Source organism: Aotus nancymaae, unplaced genomic scaffold, assembly GCF_030222135.1.
Source record: "Aotus nancymaae isolate 86718 unplaced genomic scaffold, 86718_ANA_hifiasm-v0.15.2.pri h1tg000067l, whole genome shotgun sequence".
Lineage (NCBI taxonomy): Eukaryota > Metazoa > Chordata > Mammalia > Primates > Aotidae > Aotus > Aotus nancymaae.
This window is the reverse complement of record NW_026988482.1, coordinates 17,697,346-17,719,035: the sequence shown is the minus strand read 5'-3', so window position 1 is coordinate 17,719,035 and position 21,690 is coordinate 17,697,346. Positions and strand designations below refer to the sequence as shown.

General features: G+C 51.5%; 1 protein-coding gene across 1 annotated transcript in view; it reads left to right on the top strand.

Moving 5' to 3' along the window:
• LOC105731885 (sterol regulatory element-binding protein cleavage-activating protein) overlaps window positions 1-21,690 on the top strand; it is a 141,304-nt gene that overhangs the window by 115,133 nt on the left and 4,481 nt on the right. The window contains 13 exon segments of the mRNA XM_064366966.1: window positions 11,223-11,398; window positions 12,230-12,450; window positions 12,633-12,738; window positions 13,387-13,559; window positions 13,946-14,072; window positions 15,480-15,592; window positions 17,293-17,390; window positions 18,807-18,905; window positions 19,062-19,280; window positions 20,116-20,492; window positions 20,974-21,162; window positions 21,294-21,495; window positions 21,567-21,682. Coding sequence (XP_064223036.1) covers window positions 11,223-11,398; window positions 12,230-12,450; window positions 12,633-12,738; window positions 13,387-13,559; window positions 13,946-14,072; window positions 15,480-15,592; window positions 17,293-17,390; window positions 18,807-18,905; window positions 19,062-19,280; window positions 20,116-20,492; window positions 20,974-21,162; window positions 21,294-21,495; window positions 21,567-21,682 — 2,216 coding nt within the window.

Here is a 21,690-nt window from a genome sequence, read left to right as displayed (position 1 = left end):
GCTTTGGCTTGATCTCTGTTTTTATTTTTATTTTTTTGAGTTGGGGTTTCACACTTGTTGCCCAGGCTGGAGTGCAATGGTGTGGTCTTGGCTCACCTCAACCTCCACCTCTCAGGTTCAAGTGATTCTCCTGCCTCAGCCTCCCAAGTAGCTGAGATTATAAGCATGTGCCACCACACCCGGCTAATTTTGTATTTTTTTTTATTTTTATTTATTTTTTTTTTTTTATTTTTTTGAGACGGAGTTTCGCTCTTGTTACCCAGGCTGGAGTGCAATGGCGCGATCTCGGCTCACCGCAACCTCCGCCTCCTGGGTTCAGGCAATTCTCCTGCCTCAGCCTCTCGAGTAGCTGGGATTACAGGCACGCACCACCATGCCCAGCTAATTTTTTGTATTTTTAGTAGAGACGGGGTTTCACCATGTTGACCAGGATGGTCTCGATCTCTTGACCTCGTGATCCACCCGCCTCGGCCTCCCAAAGTACTGGGATTACAGGCGTGAGCCACCACGCCCGGCCTCTAATTTTGTATTTTTAGTAGAGACTGGGTTTCTCCATGTTGGTCAGGTGCCTGGGACTACAGATGCCTGCCACCATGCCCGGCTAATTTTTGTATTTTTAATGGAGACAGGGTTTCACCATGTTGGCCAGGATGCTCTTGAACTCCTGACCTCAGGTGATCCGCCCACCTCAGCCTCCCAAAGTGCTGGAATTACAGGCATGAACCATCGCGCTCAGCTAGTTTATACATTTAATGAGTAACTTTTATTGAAAGGAAACATCAAATGATGCCAAAGCATGACTATTGTAGCAAAACTGAGATCTGTGCTTGTCCTAGCTATGGCCAGCTAGGCCTGGGCTCACACATGCTGGATCAATATGTGGCAGTATCCTGGCAGACACACAGGCCATCTTCTCCTTGTCCCTGGGCAGTCAGAACAACTGTGCATCTCAGAGTATTCCGACATTAATAGAGTTCCAGCGCTGTCTGGTATTTGTATTGTGCACTTATTTTTTTCAGGTCTGTCAGGTCCTATTTTATCCTCACAATCCAAAAAGTGCAGGTTTTAAATCTCTTTTCCAGGTAAGGAAGCTGGGGCCCAGAATGATTAAGTGCCTCAGTTATTTATTTATTTATTTATTTATTTTTTAATTTTCTTATTTTAATCTCACTGTGTTGTCCAGGCTGGAGTGCAGTAATGTGATCTTGGCTCACGGCAACCTCTGCCTTTCGGGTTCAAGTGATTCTTCTGCCTCAGCTTCCCAAGTAGCTGGGACTACAGGTGTGCGCCAGTGTCCAACTAGTTTTGTATTTTTATTAGAGACGTGGTTTCACTATGTTGGCCAGGCTGGTCTCGAACTCCTGACCTCAGGTGATCTGCCTGCCTTGGCCTTCCAAAGTACTGGGATTACAGGCATGAGCCACTGTGCCCAGCCAGTTATTTAGTTTGGAACTCTAGGTCTCCAGACCCCAGCCCACTGCTTGTTCTGGACTACGCTATTTTCAGTTGACTGTCTCTAGGCCGAACACTGATATAAATGAAAAAAAAGGTCTCCACTTGAGGGGCTCAGTCATGGGACCTAATTCACATTGTACTCATTACTTTGGAGCTCACTGAAGCTTAACTAGCTCATCTCTGTACCTTTTGCCTGCCAGGTATGGGCAGAGTGCCCTTCCTTCATGCGTTGTGCTCTGGTCCCTGGATTGGTGCTGGACTTGCTGAATCTGTTGTTGAGGAAAATAAAAGCTCATTGAATAGAGCTCTTCTCCCACCTTCTCTGTGACAGTCAGCATAGTCCCATTTCTTTTTTGGTTAATGTCGTAGTCAGATAACTTGTTATGAACTTGACTCAGCGGCTGAAACAGAGGTATATCTGGTAAGATAGGTCTGTTCCACAACTGTACATGGTGTCAGTGGGGAGTGCACAACCCTGGCTTCTTGGGGCTCTGCCTATGAAAGTCAAAGGTGCATGGTATGATGCTGGCTGGAATCAGATTTGTGGTGAAACCAGTTTTGTGGCTTTATGTCCCAGCTTGGCCATTAGCTCAGTGGCTCACTGTGGGACCTTCTTGGTTAAACCTTTTACCCTCATTAACCTTTTTATTTTTTCGAGATGGAGTCTTGCTTTGTTGCCCAGGCTGGACTGCAGTGGCATGATCTCAGCTCACTGCAACCTCTGCCTCCTGAGTTCAAAGTGATTCTCCTGCCTCAGCCTCCTGAGTACCTGGGACTACAGGCATATGCCACCATGCCTGGATAATTTTTGTATTTTTAGTAGGGTTGGGGTTTCACCATGTTGGCCAGGCTGATCTCAAACTCCTGACCTCAAGTGATCTGCCTGCCTCTGCTTCCTCAAGTGCTGGGATTATAGGCGTGAGCCACTGTGTCCAGCCTTCATTAACCTTTTAATGCAATTTTAGCACATAAGGGAGTGTTTGTATTTCTTGACTAGTAGAGTTCAGTTGGCCTGTTGGTGTGGAATAGATGTTTAATGATAAGGCCATAAGCGGTGTTATGTGTTTATGAGCTCTTTGAATGATGGAATGATGATAGAAAGTGTTTGTGCAGAATAACTGGAGGGTTCTGGACTCAGAGGATTGTCCATTTTTTCTCTTTCTGATTGGAGCCCTCATCCCCTACAGGATTGCGAGGGAGACTTGGGCCCAGGGCAGTCACCTGGTGTCACACAGGCTTAGTGGTCAATTATCTCACCTCCATTGACTGTCCTTGACAAAAATACAGGCCAGCGATACTGACATGGATGGTAAGGACTGATTTAGTTAGGAAGAACAGAATTCAACCCAAATCAGAGTAAGTGAAAAGGGAACTTTTGGTTCATATAACTTAGCCAGGTGCAGGGCTGACTTCAGCACAACGTAGTGTGGGCCTCAAAACGAGTCCATCTCTTGACTTTGTCCTCTCTGGGTCAGCTCCACTCTTGTCTTCCCAACAGTGGCCCTAGCAGCTTCAGCCCCATGTTTTTGCATCATCCAATCCAGTGGAGGATGAGTGGGAACCCAGTTGACTATGAATAGGGTTACCTGCCTGTCCCCTTCCCAGGCCCTGTGGCTACAGGCGGTATTTTATTGTTGTCACCACCTTGCTGAGAATGAGAGAGGATGGTTTCCAAAGGGAAAGTAGGGCTGGGTGCAGTGGTGCGTCCCTGTAATCCCAGTGCTGAGGTAGGATGATCACTTGAGCCTAGGAGTTCAAGGCTGCAGCAAGCTATGATCATACTGTTGCAGTCCAGCTGGGGCAACAGAGTGAGACCTTGTCTCTAAAAATATTAAAAATAAAAATAAAAAAAGGGAAAATAGGAGACTTGGGCAGTAGACCTCACATTGCAGGCGTCTGCTGCCTGTACCAAGGAGCCAAAACTTAGGTCCTTGCTCTACTCATTGCTCAGTTCAGCACTTGTTTATTGCATGGGCGTGGTGTGCCCAGCAGGGCGATGTGGGGGACAGATAGAGTCTCACTGTCCTTGAGGAGATCCTATACTGTTTGAGAAGAGAAAACAAAAGATTTTCAAAGTTTAAAGTAAATATAATATATGTCAAAGACACATAAGGGGGCAACTGAAAGAGCTCCTGGTGGTCAGTGCTAGAGCAATTTTTGCAACAAAATAAACCAGTATTGAATTATAACTCAAAATATAAAATAATTCTCTGTGAGTTTATCCTGAGTCCATATGCTTGAAGAAATATAAATAATATAAATAAATGAATGGACAATAGACAGATATCCTGGGCAAAAAATATTCTAAGTAATGTATATAGATACTCCTTCCTCAAGAAGGTGAGGCATAACTCTTCACTCCCTAAAGTATGGACTGTGCATGGTGACTTTCTTCCAAAGAGGAGAGTGTGGCTGTGGGAAAAAGCACGTTTACAGTGGAGAAGCCTGACAGACACTTCCTTAGTAAGTGAGTGGGGCTAACGCAGCAGCAATAAATCACATTGACTGAGTGTGCCCTTGATATGTGAGGAGGAGTACATTTTACTGCCGATCTTCCTCACCCAAACTCATAACCCCAGTCTAACCATGAGTAAAACATCAGACAAATCCTAGTCAAGGGATACCCTCCAAACTGCCTGACCAGTACCCCTCGAAGCTGTCAAGATCATCAAAAGCAAGGGAAGTCTGAGAAACTGTCACAGGCTACAAGAAGCCTCAGGAGACACAACAGCTAAATGTAATGTGGTTTCCTGGATGGGATCCTGGAAAAGAAAAAGGACGTTAGGCAAAAACTTAAGAAAATCTGAATACACTTTGGACTTTGGTTAAGAATTTCACCGTGGATTTTGGGTTTTGGAAGAAGGACTGCAGAGATGAAGCATCATTCTTTTCATATCCCTTGGCCTCCTAAATTATTTTTAAAATTCCTGTACATTAAGGTTTAGTCTGTGCACTGTAAAGTTCTTGGTATCTTCAGTTGTTTGGATGTATTTATTTATTTATTTTTATACGGAGTCTTGCTCTGTCGCCCAGGCTGGAGAGCAGTGGCACGCTCTCGGCTCACCGCAACCTCCACCTCCCGGGTTCAAGCAATTCTTCTGCCTCAGCCTCCCAAGTAGCTGGGATTACAGGTGTGTACCACCACGCCCAGCTAATTTTTGTATTTTTAAGTAGAGACGGGGTTTCATCATGTTGGTCAGGCTGGTCTCAAACCCCTGACCCCATGATCTGCCCGCCTTAGCCTCCCAAAGTGCTGGGATTACAGGTGTGAGCCACTGTGCCTGGCTAATTGTTTGGATTTTTAAAAAAGCCATTCTAATATAGAGAAATCTCATTGTGATTGTGATTTTAATTTTCACTTCCTAGATGACTAATGACCTTAGTCACTTTTTCAAGTGCTTATTGTTTGCCTGTCTTCCTTTGTGACATGTGTGTTCAGATGTCTCCATTTTGTGTTGAGTTGTTTGACTTCTTTTCATTGAATTGTGGATCTTCATGCTGGAGACAGTTCTCTTTTTATGTAGGCCTCCTCCTCCCCTTTTGCTAGGTGCTTCTCCACAATGGGATTGGTGGCTGCACCCTACAGTTACACCTTCACGTGTCCTCCAGAAAGGACTCCAGTCAATTCTGCCATGTCTTTGTGCTCTGAGTTAGGCTCACCGTGTGTTGTCACTGTGACCGCTGGCCTCCATGGCTACTCTTGGAGAAAGGCATTTCTTTCTGGGCACAGGGATGTTTTTACCAGAGGAAGAGAAGAGCAAAGCAGAAAAAGTAGAGACTTTGTTTTCCAACTCTATGACCTTGGGCAAGTAACTAACATCTTGTGCCTTAGTTTCCACATCCATAAAATGGGATAGTAATTATACCTACATTATACATTGTCATTTTTGTGATTAAGTGAAAGAATGCAAGGATTTAGCACAGTGCCTTGTTCATCGCTTGCATTCAACAAATGTTTGTGGCTGTCGCCATTGTTATCATTGTCATTGATCAGGTCTGGCTGGTCAAGCACAGGGGAGAAGTTTCATGTGCTTGGACTGCATTGTGGTGTGCACCAGATGTACACTACTTAGGCTTTATCCCTCAGCTTGGTGTGACTTCCTCCAGGAAGCCTTCCCCAGCTCTCTTGCAGTATGTCCGTAGCTTCTTCTTTGAGCTCTACATGACGACCCCATTGGAGTCATGTTTCACCTAAGTTTATATACTCCATGTTTTACACATAGTAGATGCCCAAGAAAGGTTTCTTGTTGAATAAAGAAGCAACGTGGCTTATTTAGGAGACAGTGAATCTGTAGTTTTTCTTGGAGCATGCTAGGTAGAACCAAGTTGAATCCTGGGCTGTGAAGTTTAAACTTTAATTGTGTAGACAGTGGGAAGCCATTCCCTTAGAGGCAATGACTCAATGACAGTGGTGGTAAGAAGACCCATTGTATTGAACTTGCAGAAACTTGTAGACTGAAATGATTGTGCCTGGGACACCAACTCCAGTATCATAGTTTTAAGGGATAATAGAAATGATATATATATATATATAACTAATATATTTTCAGATACTTTGCTAGATCTTCATGGTTCACATGTGTTGTTTTGTTTGGTCCTCATGGTGTTCTGGTGAGGTCTGAGGTTTTATTCTCATTTCCTTCAGTAAGGAACAAAGCTTGGAGAGTATAGAGACCATCATCTAAGGGACTCAGCCAGGGAGCAGTGGCACTGGGATTTGAACTCAGGTAGGTCTCCTGAGCCTGCTGTTCCCACCACAGCCCTTGCCTACCAGGGTTGGAAGGCAAGGATCAGGATGCCTATTCTCTAGAAGAGCTGAATGTCAGGAGTCCTCCACATCCTGTTCTGAGGGAGCCCACACAGGTAAAATACCTGGAGATCTAGGTTGCTCTATCTAAATAGGAAGCATTCTATTTTTCAAAAATCTGGGGTCTCCAGCACTATCTGGGTTCCCAAGACTGGCTCATTATGAAAATCTGAGTCTTGGCCGGGCACAGTGGCTCATGCCTGTAATCCCAGCACTTTGGGAGGCCGAGGCAGGTGGATCACCTGAGGTCGGGAGCTCGAGACCAGCCTGACCAACGCGGAGAAACCCTATTTCTACTAAAAATACAAAATTAGTTGGGCATGGTGGCACATTCCTGTAATCCCAGCTACTCAGGAAGCTGAGGCAGGAGAATCACTTGAACCCAGGAGGCGGAGGTTGTGGTGGGCCGAGATCGCTCCATTACACTCCAGCCTGGGCAACAAGAACGAAACTTCTTCTCAAAAAAAAAAAAAAGAAGAAGAAAAGAGAAAAAAAAATCTGAGCCTCATACTAAGGCCTAGCTGGCAGGTCCACAGAGGTGGCTGGGCTTGTTCTATGCCAGACTTCCATGGCCAGCATTGTAGTTTGTGGTCGTGGTGTGAGTGTGGATAGAGAGTTTCCAGGAAGCTCTGGGTGGGAGCCTCATGCTCTCAACCATCGTGGCCAGAGACCCCAGGGGCCCCCAGGACCTCAGCTCTTCTCCCACGCTGCTTGTGCTAAGCCTTTCCTTCTGTATCTTTCTCCATGTGACTCACGTTGTTCAGAGTTACCCAGTCCTGGGTTTCAATCCTGGCCCTGTTGTCTATCAGTTGTGTGACTTTGGACATTTCATTGATCTCTCTGAGCCATGGTTCTCTTATCTGGGTCCTTGAGCTCAACGTCTCTCACAAGGCTGTAGTAGAGTTGTCAGCCAGGGCTGCAGCCATCTCAAAGGTCAACTGGAGAAGGATCTCCTTCCAAGCTCACTTAAATGTAGGTTCCTTACAGGCCGTTAGTTGAGGACCTCAGTTCCTTACTGTGTGCTGGCTGAAGGCCTCCCTCAATTCTTTGCCACATAGGCCTTCCCTGAGCAGCTCACAATGTGGTTGCTGGTTTCATCAGAGTGGTAGCTCCTGAAAGAAGGGGGCCGGGGTGGGAGAAGGAGTCATAGTCTTTTGTAACCTAATTGGAAAATTGATTTCTTACCACAGTGGCTGTGTTCGTTCGTCATAGGCAAATCATTAGGTCCAGCCCACTCTTAAGGGGATGGGATGATACAAGTGCATGAACACCAGGAGGTGTGGACTCTTGGGGCCATGTTAGAAGGTTGCCTACCACAGCTTCTCTCTATTTAGGCGTCTTTTGCCTAGGGGCATCTGGACCCCACTGGCCCTTGCTTCCTCCATCATCCACTCAGGATACCAGAGATTCCATGCCCGTTTCTCTCTTGAATATTAAGTAGGGATTGTGGGAGCTCAGCACAGTGATTGTGGGCCCTGCCTACACTTCCCTACCAGGTTAGTGCTCGTGCCTTGCTCAGGTCTGTGTGAGCTTCTGTTCTGGTTGCAGCCTGTGGCAGCCAGCTCCATCCAGGTGCCTCTGTGCCTCCCAGCAGCTTCTAGTGGCTGAATATGATAGGGAAGACAAAGTGGATGAGGCCTTCTGTCCCCAGAGTCCTCACCAAGGCACAACGACATAAAGTTCACAAATCTCTGATTGTTCCTTTGTGCCCAGGGTCCCAGGAGGCATTAACTTGCTGTGCTCGGTCAGCATCTTGGCCCTTGCCCATGCTGTAACCTGGAGTAGGGCATCGGTGAGTGGCTCCATGGCCTCCCCTTCATTCACACACATGCCCCTTGGAGTTCCTGACTGCAGCCCAGGTGTGGAGATCTGGGCTCCCGGTCGGCCGGCACGTCTGCCGGGGACTCTTGGCCAGCAAGAGGGTTCCAACCTGAATAGGGGAGTGCGCTGGAAGAAAAGAGAGAAAGCATAGAGAGGTCCGGAGGGTCAAGTAAGCTTTTGCTTAAGTGACAAATTTATTTTTGCACACAGTTAGTATATATATCTTTGTCCTACTTCATTTGCAGGAACAGACACCAATATCTCATACATCAAAGGGAACAGAAAGTCCTGGGATACAAGCTTAGGCAGCAGATAACACAATAGTAAAATCAGGTACATAATCCGATACAATCAAGTCATCCAGACGGGTCTCATTATCAGGTTGGGGGAAGCTAAAGTTAAAAAGTTAACTATCTATGCAAGGCACCAGAGAGGCAGTAAGCCTGTTAACTGTGCAAACAGCAGTGAAGGCTAAAGTTAAAAAGTTAACTATCTATGCAGGGCACCAGAGAGGCAATAAGCCTGTTAACTGTGCAAACAGCAGTCACAAGAACAAGCACAGGACCCAGCAAATGGGTAGACAAAGTCATAAAAAGCAGAAACAGAAAATAAACACAATGTCTTCTCAGACCACATAGGTATCATCTTATCGTCTAGCAAAGTTGCTTTTAGATATCCTTTGATCTCAGTTTAACTTTCCCCGATCTCGACTGCCTCCAACGAGAAACTGTGTCCGGGCTCAAGCTCACCATATGGCGAGGCCCAATTCCGAGGGGCCTCACATGGGCGCGAACCCCACATGGAGACACCCCCTCATCCCTCAGCTGGGCTGAGCCCTGCCCCGAGTCCACACCTCGCAGTGCACCACTGTCTGTGAGCAGTCTTTCCTTGTCTCCAGTTGTCACCAACTCTAGGGGAGTCTTTCCAGAGCATTGCTTGCATCAGGCTGCCCCTTCACCTCAGACACACTGGGCTTTGCTTTGTCAACTGACTAAAATCCTGACAGCTCAGTCAGGCTTTGGTCTGAGCCTGCCTGTCATCTTCCTCGTAATTTCTGTTATCCCCTGACAGGTTTCCTTGGTGCAGATGTTCAGGCCTTCTGTGCTCTCAGCATCCCTTGCAACTCACATTCCCTCCTGCCCCACTCCACCTGTCCTTTTCTAACCTTACGGCTCCACTCACCTTGTCCCGGGCTGTGACCCTGCGGTGGCTGACCCAGCATGTGTTTTGGGATACTCCACGACATGCCTATCACTGAAGGTTGCGTGTGTGAACACTCTTGTCATTGACATGCCTGATAAGCTCTTGAAGGGTAGGCAGATTCTAGTGAGAAAAGTGTATGATATTTAGTGAAGAGACCCTGGTTTGAGTCCTTGCCCCACCCTGCCTGGAGTGTGAAGCTCTGAATGCCTGAGCCTCTCCTTGTTTCTCATCAGGCTGTCCTGGGGGTCAGACGAAGTGATATCCTTACTGTTCCTTGCTACTATTTCTGCTAATCTCTCAGACACGGTTTGTGTGCGTATGTGGTGTGTGCATACATCTTGATGCTGCAGGTTGAATGTCGCTATTCCTCTTTCACAAGGAGAAAATTGAAATCCAGAGTCGTCAAAAGTATTTTCAAGGCCATACATTTGGAAAGCTGTGATTTAAAATTGGGTCCTCCGATCTTCAAAACCCACTACTCTGCTGCAAGTGACAATCCTGGATAAGTGAGACAGGTTCTATGCTTTGGGGAGTATGGAGTCTTATGGTATGGTCAGCAGACATGTTCCATAAAGGGCTAGATAGTAAACATTTAGGCTTTGCGGTCTCTGTTGCAACCATTTAACTCTGCTATTGTAGAGTGAAAGCATCCATAGACAAAGTAATGTAGGGGTGTGTCTGTGCTTCAGTAAAAACTGGATGTGGAAAAACAGGCGCTAACCAGCCTGGGCAACATGGTGAGACTCCATCTCTATAGAAAATATAGAAGTTAGAGGGGAGGGGTAGCATTAGGAGAAATACCTAATATAGATGACGGGTTGATGGGTGTAGCAAACCACCATGGCACGTGTAGACCTATGTAACAAACCTGTACATTCTGCATATGTATCCCAGAACTTAAAGTATTAAAAAAAAAAAAAAAAAAAGAAGTTAGCCAGGTGTGCAAGTGTGGCACTTTGGGAGGCTGAGATGGGAGGATTTATTGAGCCCAGGAGTTCAAGACCAGCCTGGAAACATAGTGATACCCTGTCCCTACAAAAAAGTTTTGACAATTAGGCATGGTGGTGGTACACACCTCTAGTCTCAGCTCCTTGGGGGGTGGGGGTGCTGAGGTGGGAGGATTGCTTGAGCCTGGGAGATTGAGGTTGCAGTGAGCTGATTGGGTGACAAGAGTGGAGATCCTGTCTCAAAAAGAAAAACAGGTGTGGGCCCTGATTTGGCCTACAAGTCATAGTTTGCCTACACCTGGTCCCACAGTGCTTTGCCCATAGTAGATGTGTTATTGAGCAAAAGGAGCTCACTGTCCAATGTGCTAGAAGCCAATACTATGACACCGGGATTCAAGGAAAAGAAAAGCTTTATATTGAAGGTTAACTCCCTAGGCGACCGGAGTCCAGCTCAAATCTGTCTCCCTGTGCTGGCTTTAAGGCAGCAATTTTCTTTTCCTTTTTTTTTTTTTAGGATTTGAACACAGGAGAGGCAGTAATTTTATTAGAAAAGGTTTAGAGGGTGGATACTGGGATTAGCAGATGATTGGTGGAAGGACAGGGGGATGTCTGGAAAGTCCTTAAGCATGCAGTTATCTCTTCCTGCCACCTCATGGGTTCCACGTGCAACTTCCGGGGCAGTTAATATGAAATATGCAGCGGAAATTCAGGCTGTGACATCGACAGGCTCATTCTGCACAACTTGTCGGCCATCTTGGTTCCAGCTTATTTCAGCCAGTTCTTTTGTCTCATAAGTGAAGGGAGTATCTGGGTTTCAGCCAATTGTTTCTTATCTGCCATCCTGCAAACTCAAGAACTTCTGTTAGTCGTTGGTTCCTTTAACTCTTTGGGGCACAGTTTCAGATGCCCATTCAGTCCCTTGAGTTGGATCATGTTTCTTCCTCCTGTGCTGAACTGCCCTTTCCACCCCTCCCTCATTTCTTCTGCAGTATGTGGGTGCCCCGGTGGCTTATGTCCAGCAGATATTTGTGAAGTCCTCAGTGTTTCCCTGGCACAAGAACCTCCTGGCAGTAGATGTATTTCGTTCACCTCTGTCCCAGGCATTCCAGCTGGTGGAGGAGATCCGGAACCACGTGCTGAGAGACAGCCACGTGCTGAGAGACAGGTACCCCTCTCAGAGTCCCTGGCCTCCCTGAATCCCATTCTGTACTAAAGGGAGAGTACGGACCTCACCGTAACTCCAGTGAGCCAATCAGCTTTGCAGAAATAGAACAAGCAAGAAGGATGGAGGGTGAGCCAGCCTTGAATTTGTCAGCATCCTTGTGGGTCCATGGTGGCTGCATAGCCCTTGGACCTATGCCAGTGGCACACACACAGCCCTGAGTCTCATCCTTACATCTCAGATGCACTCAGTGTCCACTGAGCTGACTTATGACCCACATGGCTTCCTGCCTTTGGGTTATGGTGTGTAATGGCGGTGTCTCTGCCGGTGAGAAGCAAGCTCTACCTGGGGGTATCTTCTGAAGCCCCAGCCCAGATTGTGCTCCCCTGCCTATCAGTGGGTCTCTGGATTATGCTGGCTTGGCATACAATGTGTGTAATTGGCAAGCTGCATCACTGCCAGGTTTTAGTTAGCTAGTGGCATTGACAAATACTTTGATGAACTAAATGAAGCTCCTAATTTACCCCAGTCCCTGGTCATCCACTGAATTGGCCAAGGTGTTTTAGTGGGCGGGGTTGTGCATGCTCCCATAGTACACTTGCCTGTCCTCAGAAGGGATGGGCTTTGGGGCTCCAGATGCACTTTGAAAGTCAGACATGGTTAGGTTATTGGCCACCTGGAAGTACTTTGCCCTGCTGCCCAAATCGTCAGGCTCTTTGGTGATATCAGAGCAAATACAGGGCATTGAAGAACAGACACAGATGTCCCCTAAGTACAACAGATCTGCCCTCTGGTGGCAGACACAGCAGGTGCCTTGTCCTGTCTCCTGCATAGCTCTGGGACCAGGAGCTTAGAGGAGTTGTGTCTGCAAGTGACCAACCTGCTGCCAGGCCTCAGGAAGCTCAGGAACCTTCTCCCTGAGCATGGATGCCTGCTGCTGTCCCCTGGGAACTTCTGGCAGAATGACTGGGAACGCTTCCATGCTGATCCTGACATCATCGGGACTATCCACCAGCACGAGCCTAAAACCCTGCAGACTTCAGCCACGCTCAAAGGTAGCCCTGGCACAAGTTCCCTTCAGACATGGAAGGGTGCCCGTTGGTCACTGTCTTTTTGATGGGCACTTAGGCGGATCAGAGTTTACCCTATTTCCTGGGTTGGGGGTAGAAAAGGGGTCCTTGTTGGCTTTGCAGTAGCTGTGATTTCTTTGTCAGTACGTGCTGGTTTCTGCCTGCAGACTTGTTGTTTGGTGTTCCCGGAAAGTACAGTGGGGTGAGCCTCTACACCAGGAAGAGGATGGTCTCCTATACCATCACCCTGGTTTTCCAGCGCTACCATGCCAAGTAAGATTGAGAGCGCCCTGGGCTCCTGACTGGTCTGCTGAGTGACGTGGGGTTTTGAGTAGTTCGTCTTCTGGTTAGAGTGTTCTGAATGCCCCCCTGGAACTGGGAGAGTTTCCAGGCCTCCTGTTGAAATGTTTATATCCCTTAGACTAAATGATGCTGTCTACCACATTTTAATGGGGGTGACCTGGCAGCTGATTAAGCGCAGGGGACAAAGGCGGGGCTGGCAGTCTCCGTGTCCTGGTCCCTCCTGTGGTCTCTCTTGAGCCTAGGGCAGGCATCCCCAGCTGGTTACTGCTGGGCTCCCTATGGCCTGAGTCCTTTCCAGTGGGGCACTGCAGGTGTCTCCCCAGCTGGCAAAGGCACTCGAGGTGCTTCCAATAGGCTTTCCTGGCAATCAAGAGCGGTGTAGTAGGTCCAGAAAGGGAGATTGAGAAAGGAGTAGGAGGAGCTCCTGAGAAAACTTTGTCCCCTTTGTGATTTTCCCAGCACCCCTGGAGATTATAGAGACTCTCAGGCATCATAGGGAAGTTCCCTTCCAACACAGGGGCAGGAGGGAGGTCCTGATGGACCCTCTGTCCAGGATTGTCTTTGTCCCCGGAACCAAGAGGGACACTTCCATCTACCCCCAACCCTGCCCTTGACCAGGTTCCTGGGCAGCCTGCATGCCCGCCTGATGCTTCTGCACCCCAGCCCCAACTGCAGCCTTCGGGCGGAGAGCCTGGTCCACGTGCACTTCAAGGAGGAGATTGGTGTCGCCGAGCTCATCCCCCTCGTGACCACCTATATCATCTTGTTTGCCTACATCTACTTTTCCACGCGTAGGTTCATGGCAGGGAGACCAGGGGCTTTCTCCAAGCTAAACGGGCATTTCCATGTCACCTGGTTCCTTGCCTCTGGAGGTGGCTTCGGGTAGAGATATAGGAACACACCTGGTGGTTGCCAGAGCTAGGGCTTCATCCCCCAGCAGGGTCTTAGGGGCTTGGGTGGGGCCAGGGTTCTTTCCACATTCAGCCCCTTCCTGGGTTAGGGTTCCTAAAAGGTGTACTGTGTTCATGACAGTGGGAAGTGCTTGTGCCTGTCCCTTTGTTTCAGTGAAACCAGGAGCTTTCCCTTCCTCGACTGTCAAGGTACCCTACTCTAGGGAGCCCATGTGTGCCGGGGGCTGGGGGAGGGGCCACCCTGATGTGCCCTCTCTGCCCTCCAGGCAAGATCGACATGGTCAAGTCCAAGTGGGGGCTGGCCCTGGCCGCTGTGGTCACGGTGCTCAGCTCGCTGCTCATGTCTGTGGGACTCTGCACACTCTTCGACCTGACGCCCACCCTCAATGGCGGGTAGGTCCCCAGCAGGCTCCACTGGGCGACAGGGTGGGCCCTCCGGCCAGAGAGCCTTGCACTTCTGGGTACTTGGCCTTCCCTGGACTGGATGTTTGCTGTGAACTCATGTCTTCACATTGTTGTTTTTGACATTTAAGAGGTACATTTTCTTCCTCTTTGTCTGGCTTGTATTCATACCTGTGTGTATATAGCATACATAGCTAGCTATAGTTAGTGTCCATGTGTACAAACATGGATATTTATGGGCTGGGTGAGTGTGTATATTTGGGGTGTGTTGGTATGTGTGTGTTGATGTGTATACATGAGTATGTATTGCACGTGTGTAATTAGATGTGTGTGTCTGTGTTTATACATTTTATATACACACCGCAGCTTGATGGCTTAAGTCACTGAAGGTGTGAGACAGATAAGAGAACATTTCTTTTTTTTCATGATTAGAACATTTCAGTGCCTAATGAAACAGGTCATTTTAGAGGAAGCTCTTTGGAAGATATGAGTACACTGTAATTTGTCACCTTTCCCACTTTCCCCTTGCCACTCCTCTCTGAGTCTTAATCTGGAAGCCCTTCCCTGGATTTGTCCTGAGGCTTTGATCTTGGCTCTGGCTGGGTCCACCTGCCTGTCTGTTAGTGGTTACTAATGGATTATGAATTGGCCTGTCCCTGACCTTGGCCCATCAGGCTGGTCATAGGAAAAGCGACGTTGTGTTTTGTTTCTGGTAACTTCCGTGTTCTTAGACAGTTGCTTCCTTTCCTGAGCCTGAGGGTGTTAAATACCACCCTTCCCCGATACTGTCTGCCATACCCTCCACAGGGCCCTCCCTTCCTTCGGCTCCAAAGCAGAGGTTCTGCAGGATGTAACTCGGCGGGTGTTCCTCACACATGGCCTTTCTCAGGGTCTGCTGCGGGGAGTGTGGGAGGGTGGGCTCAGACAGCTGGTAGAGCTTTCTGTGGGAACGGTTGCTCTTCTCCACACACGGCTTCTCAGCAAAGGTGAGTGGGCCTTCAGGGTGGCTTCATCTCCTTTCATTTAGCTGTGATGGATCAGCCCAGAGTTCCTGGGTGGGTCTTGGCAGCAGTCATTGTCTTAAGCCAGCGATCTTCTGGGAAGGGCCAGGAGAAGTGTGGTCTAGCGGTGGTGCCGCCCAGCCCTCCTGTGCCGGATGGCTAGAGACAGGACGGCTGCTGGCCCTCGGCAGGGCTCTGGAGCCTGCCTGAAAGCTGAGCGCTGTGTAGATGCAGGCCTTGTTGGGTGAGGTGGACAGGGGAGGGTTTCTGCCCAGTGCTTGTGGGAGTCACTCCGCAGCCTCTGTGAGAGGCTGGAAACCCCACAGCCTTCCTGAGGGCACAAGCCTGTTGAGAACCACCACAACACTGTCCCTCACTTTTCCTTCTCTGTCCCCAGCGAGATTTTCCCCTACCTTGTGGTGGTTATTGGGTTAGAGAATGTGTTGGTGCTCACCAAGTCCGTGGTCTCAACCCCGGTAGACCTGGAGGTGAAGCTGCGGATCGCCCAAGGTAATGCAGTGGGGGTGGGCAGGGGGCTGTAGGAGGGGTGGAGAGGGGCCTGTTCTTCTTGCTGTTAAGGCTCCGTGAGCAAACAGGGAGCCTCTGAAATGTCCCTTGCTCTCGCCTCCAGCATAATACGCAGCGGGCCACTGGGCCCTGGCAGCTCTTGAGTGTGTGTCCTGAGGAGCCATGGGGCCACTGGACTGTACTTCGTCCTGGTTCCTATATCAATAAGAAAGCAAACCACTCATGCCTGTAATCCCAGCACTTTGGGAGGCCGAGGCAAGTGGATCACAAGGTCAGGAGATCAAGGCCATCCTGGCCAACATGATCACACCTCGTCTCTACTAAAAAATACAAAAATTAGCTGGGCATGGTGGCGCATGCCTGTAGTCCCAGCTACTCGGGAGTCTAAGGCAGGAGAATTGCTTGAACCTGGGAGGCAGAGGTTGCAGTGAGCTGAGATTGTGCCATTGCACTCCAGCCTGGCAACAGAGCGAGATTCTGTCTCAAAAAAAACCAAACAAACAAAAAAAGCAAACCAGGCCGGGCACAGTGGCTCACACCTGTAATCCCAGTACTTTGGGAGGCTGAGGCAGGTGATCACTTGAGGCAGGAGGATCACTTGAGCCCAGGAGTTTGAGACTAGCCTGGGCAACATGGTGAAACCCTATCTCTACAAAAAATACAAAAATTAGCAGGGCATAGTGGCATGCACCTGTGGTCCCAGCTACTCAAGAGGCTAAGGTGGGAGGATTGCTTGAGCCTGGGAGGTCAAAGCTGCAGTGAGCTGTGATCATGCCATTGCACTTCAGCTCTGTGGGTGGGGCTTGTGTTTGGTGGTGGCTTTCTGTCTGGGGAGTTTAGCGTCTAGTATTTTTCTCTTACTGTTTCACTCTAGCACACTAGGCCCAAGCCCCTGGATCTGCTGCCTTCACAGCTTCCAGAAAAGCCCCCTCTGGCCCTGCTGGTAGAAGCTGAGGATCTGGGATTCTAGGGAAAATGAGAAGAGGGAGAGCCTAGCCTTGGAGGTCTGGTCACTTGAGCCTCTTCCTCCTTGTCACCTGTGTCTGTGAGGAACGAGGCTGTAGGCAGGCCGTCCATTCATCCAGCAAACCTCTGTAAGCCTCTGTGATAAGCCAGGCTCTGTGCTGGATACGGAGTTAGGAAGAGATGGGGCGAAATGGTCCTTACCCAGTAGGAGCTCCAAGCCTTAGACATGCAACAGTGTGATAGCATGGGATCGGGGCTCACCACAGGAAGGGGCTTGAGGAAGAACGCAACCAGCTCTTCCACCTCTCGAGTGTTTCTGCCCTGTGGCTGGTGGGCACACTGTCATACTGGCCCGTGCAGACCAGACAAGAACCACATGCAGAGGTTGGATGTGGTTGGAGTGGGGCGCACTTGGCTTTCCTTGTGCATTTTCTCGTCTCCACACTCTGCTGCTTCCGTCTTCTGATGGTTATAGCTCTCCCCTGCACACTCCAAGCTGCGAAGCCCCCTGTTCCCTGTAGCAGCTGTGTGGTGGTGACAGCACCTTAGAGTCCGGGCATTGGCAGGGTCCTGAGGGTTGGGGTACTTTGGTGGAATGGCCGCTTCAGACAGCTGGCGGCCCTCCCCATGCCTCTGCCACTCTGAGGCCCATGAGGCCGTGTGAGTCACGGAGAGCAGCCATGTGCTGCCCTGTGCCCTGTTGCTGCCCCATGCAGGCCTAAGCAACGAGAGCTGGTCCATCATGAAGAAGAACATGGCCACGGAGCTGGGCATCATCCTCATTGGCTACTTCACCCTAGTGCCGGCCATCCAGGTAAGGCCCCAAGGCCTGCCACCTGGATGAGCATGGAAGCAACTGCTGTGCTCCCCAGCTGTGCAGCCATGGGCAGCGTGCTCCCCTCTTCCAGCACAGGCATCCTTGCCTGGCAAACCGATCACTACAGCACACAGATGGCCCGTGGCATGCCTGGCTCAGAATTGCTCGGCAAAGCCTGGCTGGGTTCCAAGATTGAGCGCCTAGCCAGGCAGGCTTTGCCCTTGACCCTTTCTTCCTACCCCTCCCTGCCTGCTTCCCCTTCAGCCAAGTGGCAGGAGGAGGCTGCAAGGGCATGGCAGAGGCTGGGGACAGGCTGTGCCATTCCAGTCACATCTGTTTCCCATTTCTGAGGGAGAAGCACCATAGGGTCCCTAGACCCTTCCTCTGGTGTCCTTCCTTGGCCCTGACGGGTGCTGCAGTCTCCAGACGCATGGCCTTGCCTGGCCTGACCTGTGAGAGGGCCAATTCCCATTGCCCAGAGTGACCCTGCTCTTGGCAAAGTGCCCTTGCTCAGCTGTGGGCTGTAAGCAGAGGTGGAGGTGGCCCTACACTGAACTAGAACCCCAGACTGATGCCAGCCATTCCAAGAGGAGCTGCGAGAAGGGGAGGATGCCATCTTTTCTCCCCGTCCTTTCCCCAGGGCTGGCAGGCCAGTTGAGGGATGCGGATGAGCAGAGAACAGATGGGCTGTGGGCTTTTTCTCCTGGAAAAACAGTAGTGTCTGCAGGACAAGGTACAGTCTTGGGACGTTAGAGCTGAGACACCACTGTGCCACTCTCTGCACCCCATGGTCTCACCCTAGATCTGAGTAGCACTGTGATGATGTGCTAGAGGTCTCAACACTGACATCTCAGAAAATTCTGTCTGCTGACAGAGCTTGGGGAGCAGAGAGCTCACCCTTTTTCAGTTTTAGAGGAGAATTAATCTCTCTTTCTTCTCATTGCTTTGGGGCAGTTGCTGGCTGGGAACCTTTCTGAGAGCCCCTGAATCAGGCCTGGGCTCTGGCTGGGTTGCTGTTGCGTGAGCAGGGTGGGGACTTAGTAGGGCAGGACTTTTGGGGGAGCAGGCTGGTGGGGCTTAGAGATTTCCAGGTTGGATCAGGCCTTCAGTCCTCTCTAGGGGGACCGGAAGATTCAGGGAGGGTACCCTCCACTTTTAGCCCTTTCCAGAAAAAAGTGTGAGGGTTTCTGCTGCCCCCTGGTGGAGATGGCATGATCTGCTGGTGGTGTGTGAGCTGAGGACCAACCAGTTGTCTCTTCTTCCTCTCTGCTGTGCCCTATCTGCTGCTGCCCTGCTGGTTCTGAGGTGGCTGCAGTCTGGGCACTGCTCCTGTAGGACTGGAGAGGTGAGGTCACAGCACCCTCACCCTCCCCCTCCCCCTCCCCCTCCCCCTGCCATGTGCTCTGATTCCAGGAGTTCTGTCTCTTTGCCGTGGTGGGCCTGGTGTCTGACTTCTTCCTTCAGATGCTGTTTTTCACCACTGTCCTGCCCATTGACATTCGCCGGATGGAGGTAGGAGGGGGCTGAGCCCTGCCCTGCCCGCCAACTCAGCCCTGGCTGTCCTCAGGGAGCCCTGGGTGACAGGCGTGTAGACCTTGGGCAGGGCAGTAGTCCTGAGGGCAGCCTCTGGACAGTGAACTCAGGCCCTGACCACTGTGTCCCCAACAGCTAGCAGACCTGAACAAGCGGCTGCCCCCTGAGGCCTGCCTGTCCTCAGCCAAGCCAGGTGGGCAGCCGACACGCTATGAGCGGCAGCCGGCTGTGCGGCCGTCCACACCCCACACCGTCACGTTGCAGCCGTCTTCCTTCTGAAACCTGCGGCTCCCCAAGAGGCTGCGTGTCGTCTACTTCCTGGCCCGCACCCGCCTGGCACAGCGCCTCATCATGGTACCTGCCACCCCTGCGTTACCCTCTTAGTGCTCCAGGCCCCTCGTGGTGCTGTACTTGCCTTAGAGTGGCAAGGGGTGCTCCTCAGGCCCTGGTGGCCCCTGGAAGCCTGGCTCTGGGGAGCTGCCTGTTGTGTCCTCCCTGCCCAGACCCCGGTGGCTTCTGAGGAGACAAGCCTGTCTGTGGGAGAAGCAGCTCCAGGGCTCGCAGGTAAAGGAGCCGTCCTCTCCCCAGAGTGGCCCAGGACAGGAGCCTGCTAGTCGAGTGCTTTGAGATGGACCCACCTGTGGCCACCACATTTCCCTGGGTCGGGTTCATCAGCTACTGTGTCGTGTGCAGACGCTGGAAAGTGCTGGGCAAAATCCGTCACCAGCCGGGCTGGGCTGGCTGTGGGGCAGCAGTGCCTCTCCCAGGGAGCTGAACTGAGACGAGAGGAAGGCTGAGGGCCCCTGGGACTGGGGACTCTGGAGCAGATCAGGCAGCTGGCCCTGTGGCCTTGCTGACCATAGGAATGGTAGCAGTTTTCTGGCACTAGCTGAGGTGGAGATTAGGGGCGGGGGCATTCTGTGTCAAACCTCAGGGTGCTTCAGTCTATTTCCAGACCAAGAAATTCAGCCCCTAAATGTGGAAAGGGAAGCAGGCCTCTCCAGTGGCAAATGTTGGCAGGTGTTAGCAGGAGGACTTGGAGAGGCAGAAGGAAAGAACGGAATGGGCCTGTGTCCTCTCTCCATCCCCAGGCCTCAGGTCCCTGTGCTTCCAGCATGAGGGCTGAAGCTGCTGGGGATTAGGGCACGTTCCTCCAGGGGCCCCACTGACTACCCCCACCCCCCTGCAGGCTGGCACCATTGTCTGGATTGGCATCCTGGTGTATACAGACCCAGCAGGGCTGCGCACCTACCTTGCTGCCCAGGTGACGGAACAGAGCCCACTGGGTGAGGGAGCCCTGGCTCCCCTGCCTGTGCCTAGTGGCATGCTGCCTGCCAGCCACCTGGACCCTGCCTTCTCCATCTTCCCACCTGATGCCCCTAAGCTACCTGAGAACCAGACGTTGCCAGGCGAGCCACCTGAGCGTGGAGGTCCGGCAGAGGTTGTCCATGACAGCCCAGTCCCAATGGTAACCTGGGGGCCTGAGGATGAGGAACTTTGGAGGAAATTGTCCTTCCACCACTGGCCGACACTCTTCAGCTATTACAACATCACGCTGGCCAAGAGGTGAGCTGGGCTGTGCCAGGTGCCACCTCCTCACTCAATGGTGTCAGCCCACCATCCCCGTTCCCTGATGCAGGAGACCCACAGGTTTGAATTCTGCTAATAATTAAACAATTCATAAGGTTGTGAGGTGGGAACTGGTGTTCTAGGCAGCCATAACCTGAGAGGGTCTCAGGTTGCTCTGAGGAGTCATCGGTTGCTGCCAGCCCTTGGCAGAATGAGACCCACCCACCTGTGCCAGGAGTGGGGAGGGAGATAGCCCACATGGCCACAAGGGCTGCTTGGGTGCTGGTATCTGGGACAGCAAGGTTGCCTGCTAAGCTGGGCTGGAGAGTGACCTCTCTGTCCCCAACCCCCATGCTGGGAGAGTCTGGCTGTTGGAGCTGAGCCCTGCCTGGGGAGGAGGGAGGAGACTGGCTGGCGGTCGCAGCAGGAGGAAGCTCTTGGAGGCCTCTCGCTGAGGCTGCCCACTGTCCGGACCCAGGTACATCAGCCTGCTGCCTGTCATCCCAGTCACGCTCCGCCTGAACCCGAGGGAGGCCCTGGAGGGCCGGCACCCTCAGGACGGCCGTAGTGCCTGGCCCCCACCGGGGTCTGTGCCGGCTGGGCACTGGGAGGCGGGACCCAAGGGCCCAGTTGGGGTGCAGGCCCACGGAGACGTCACGCTGTACAAGTAAGGCCACTGGGTGGGATGGAGTGGTGTGGAGTGCAGGGAGGGGGACGGATAGGGAAGAGCAGGGGAGAGGGAGGGGGAGGGGACAGGCTTTGGGGGTGCATCTCGCAATAGTCTGCCCGCCCCTGCAGGGTGGTGGCGCTGGGCCTGGCCGCGGGCGTCGTGCTGGTGCTGCTGCTGCTCTGCCTCTACTGCGTGCTGTGCCCGCGCAACTACGGGCAGCTGGGCGGTGGGCCGGGGCGGCGGAGGCGCGGGGAGCTTCCCTGCGACGACTACGGCTACTCACCGCCCGAGACAGAGATCGTTCCGCTGGTACTGCGCGGCCACCTCATGGTGAGCTGGGTCGCAGGCCGGGAGGGGGAGGGCCGGGCCCTGTCCCGCACCAACACCGCACGCTCCCACAGGACATCGAGTGCCTGGCCAGCGACGGCATGCTGCTGGTGTGCTGTTGCCTGGCGGGCCACGTCTGCGTGTGGGACGCGCAGACCAGGGACTGCCTCACGCGCATCCCTCGCCTGGGGTAGGTGT